Source organism: Phaethon aethereus (assembly GCF_964289735.1).
Source record: "Phaethon aethereus genome assembly, chromosome: 18".
In the NCBI taxonomy this organism is placed as follows: domain Eukaryota; kingdom Metazoa; phylum Chordata; class Aves; order Phaethontiformes; family Phaethontidae; genus Phaethon; species Phaethon aethereus.
The window spans coordinates 6494936-6498417 of NC_138594.1; the positions used below are offsets into that span (position 1 = coordinate 6494936).

General features: G+C 55.9%; 1 protein-coding gene across 1 annotated transcript; it reads left to right on the top strand.

Moving 5' to 3' along the window:
• Nucleotides 1-993: 993 nt before the first annotated feature.
• Nucleotides 994-2144, top strand: H3-3B (H3.3 histone B; the record flags this gene model as incomplete). Its single annotated transcript, XM_082008050.1, has 3 exons — nt 994-1121; nt 1201-1354; nt 1452-2144. The coding sequence occupies 3 exons, from the start codon at nt 994-996 to the stop codon at nt 1578-1580; spliced, it is 411 nt and encodes a 136-aa protein (XP_081864176.1). The 3' UTR covers nt 1581-2144.
• Between the last annotated feature and the right edge of the window lie 1338 nt (nt 2145-3482).

The window sequence follows — 3482 nt, forward strand, 5'->3', positions numbered from 1 at the left end:
GCGGCGGGGGCCGCCGGGGCTGGCCGGGGGGTGCCGGGGGGGAGCCCGCCGCCCCGCCGCGCCCCACCGCCGCTCGCCCCGCTCCTATTGACTTCCCATTGTGGAGCTTTGCAACAAAGGGTAGGATCCAAACCGTGCCCCGTTTCGTCCAATCAGCGCGCAGAGCGCCCGCCTGCCGTCGATTGGCCCCTTCTCTCCTCGTAATACCCAATCGGACGCCTACTTTAACAACCAATCAGCGGCCGAGCATGCGCCCAATCAGCGCCGAGGAACGGGAGCACGGCCTTTGTGTGTTGTGACGCCACGGCGCCGGCGGAGGTCCCGGCCAATGGTACGGCGCGCTCCTTCCAGGCATTGTGAGGTCACCGCGCCGTGTGCCGCCCCCGCTATAAAATGCGCGTCCCCGCGACGGGGAGGGCGCAGTGAGGGGGAGGTTTGCTGCGGGACGGCTCGTGGCAGGAGCAGCGCAGGCTTCGGTGCGCAGCGCTACCGGCACCGGTGCTTCCTTCTTCTTCCAGCGGTAAGCGGCGGGCGCGTTCCGTGGCGGGTCGGGTCGGCGGTGCTGCGCGGCCGGTGGCGGCCTTGGTTCCTCCTCGAGCCTGGCGGGCAGGCCGGGCCTTGCCTACGTGCCCTGAGTCACGGCCCATGGGGTTCCCATCCCCCTCCTGTGGGGTGGCCCGGGAGGAAGAAGGAGGCGGCGTGACTCAGTCCGCTTCCCCTCCAGGGAGGGGAGCGGCCGGGCCACGACGCGAAGCGGGGGTGGAGGGGGAACCGTGACTCCTCCTCCCCCTCCCGGGGGAGGCCGCTGGCCGCTTGCCCGCCGCAGCGGCGGGGGAGGGGGGCAACTCGCCGACATCTGCCGCTTCTGGGGATTGGCCGTGGAGGGGGGGGCGGGACGGACGGGCTCCGTGACGCCGGGTCGTGCTGCCGTGGGGATGGGGAGAGTCGGGCCCCGTGTCACGCGTGCCTGCCCCCGTAGGGAAGTGAAGAAAAATGGCCCGTACTAAGCAGACCGCCCGCAAGTCTACGGGGGGGAAGGCTCCGCGCAAGCAGCTGGCCACCAAGGCGGCCCGGAAAAGCGCCCCCTCTACCGGCGGCGTCAAGAAGCCTCACCGCTACAGGTAAGGCCCCCAGCCCGGCCCGGCGCGGCTGCAGCCCTTGCCCCGGCTCACCCGCTCCCTTCCTCCCTTCTCCACCTAGGCCGGGTACCGTTGCCCTCCGTGAGATCCGCCGCTACCAGAAATCCACGGAGCTGCTGATTCGCAAGCTGCCATTCCAGCGGCTGGTCAGGGAAATCGCCCAGGACTTCAAAACAGACTTGAGGTTCCAGAGTGCAGCCATCGGTGCGCTGCAGGTATTGCGAAGCGGCCTGCTGGGCCTCGGCGCTCGCGGCGCTGAGTGTGCTTCGCTGAGGGTTTCTAACGACATTTCTTCTTGTGCTCTTGAAACAGGAGGCCAGCGAAGCATATCTGGTGGGTCTGTTTGAAGATACAAACCTGTGTGCCATCCATGCCAAGAGAGTTACCATCATGCCCAAAGATATCCAGTTGGCTCGCAGGATACGGGGGGAGAGGGCTTAAGTGAAGGCTGTTTTTATGGTGTTTTGTAGTAAATTCTGTAAAATACTTTGGTTTTAATTTGTGACTTTTTTGTAAGAAATTGTTTATAATATGTTGCATTTGTACTTAAGTCATTCCATCTTTCACTCAGGATGAATGCTAAAAGTGACTGTTCACATAAACCTCAGTGATGTGAGCCTTGTTGCTCAGGAGTGACAAGTTGCTAATATGCAGAAGGGATGGGTGATCTTTCTTGCTTCTCATGCATGTTTCTGTATGTTAATGACTTGTTGGGTAGCTAAACTTGTAAGGTACTAGAATTGATATAAATGTGTACAGGGTCCTTTTGCAATAAAAACTGGTTATGACTTGATCCAAGTGTTTAACAATTGGGGCTGTTAGTCTGACCATACATCACTGTGATCAAATGTGGACTTTTTCAGAGGGTGAAACTACAAGTCTTAACCACAGTGTAACTTACAGTTTCCTAAAAACGTAAACCTGGCAGCTATAGAATACACTATGTGCATTTATAATAGCTATTTTATATATTGTAGTGTCAACATTTTTAAATTAAATGTTTTACATTCACATGTGAGGAGTCTTTGTCATTTGGTTTGTATGGGCTTGAAGAAGCTTCCTCGTCCTGGCTCCACCAGCAGTAGTTGCCTGTAATCCTGAGCTACTGCTGTGGCAACTGAGTTTTGTCTGGCAACAGCATGGAGAACCTGTCCTGGCTCCCCTTGCAGGTTTTTAGAGGCTTTCTGTGGCCTGAGTCATGGCCACAGAGCTGAGCCTGGAGCCTGACTGACAGGCTTAGGCCAGGCAGCAGCCTTCTGGGGGGTGCTTTTAGGGTGGGGTTTTCTTTTTTAAGCTTATCAGTGTCAGCTGTTGAGGCAAAACTCCAGAACTAAGCTTTTTTTTTCTTCTCCTTTCTAGTAGATGCAAGGGCAGTTTATGGGACTGGAAGTGAAGCCAGCAGCCTGGTCCCTGAGCAGCGTTGCTGCTGAGGCATGTGGCTGCAGCCTGCCCATTTCTGTGGGATCTGGCTGCATGACTGAGTCCTGGTTAACAACAGTAGCTGGTGCTCGCAGCACAGGGGGGTGTGTGAGTGGGACAGCTAATGATGCAGCTGGAGCACGTACATGCTGTGAAGCAAACTGGCATGGGTGCTCGGTGAGATTCCCATTTCCCACCTAAGCTTAAAAGGTATGATACTCAAACCTTCACTCCAGGCTCTCCGCTAAGACAGGGCTGGTTTTCTCAGCATACAGTGTGTAACTTGTTTAGGTTGTGGTTGAGGAAAGCTGCTCAGACTGCATCTGAAATGTGGGTAATTAACATCTAAATTGCAAGGCTGGTGCTCAGCTCTTAAAGAACAGGCTGCACAAGTAAGGTTAGTAGAAAAGTAGCACAAGGGAAGTAGTTGAGCTAGCCCATCTTGATTTATTTCCATGAAATTAAAAAGTGGTGGGGCAGAAGTGGCATTTCAGGAGGAAGAATGGCAACAGTTCACACCAGAGAGCAGGCAGTAAGTCACCACCAGCTGGCTGAAGACAGAGCATGTTTACAGCCCTTCCTTCCACAAGGATGGCCTGAAAGTGGTTTGAAAACCATCCTGACTGTGGCTCCAGGGCCGGCATGGCTTGGGGTGCTGCCAGACGGCTGCATCGCAGGTGAAGGCTGTGGTGCCCGGGGCAGCGTGGGGCTGGAGCCAGGGCTCTCCCTTATCAGACAGACCATTCTGTGTGCTTGAATCCTGCAGCTGGAGGAACAAGCGCTCCTTACCCTGCGCTCTTACACAACTTCAGGGCCCTCTCCTATGCCCCTCAGCTGTGCTTGGAACAGACCCAGCCCCTGGTTAATACCATTATCATATCTGCTGCCAAGCTGATAAAAATATGTTCTAAAATGATCCGCGAT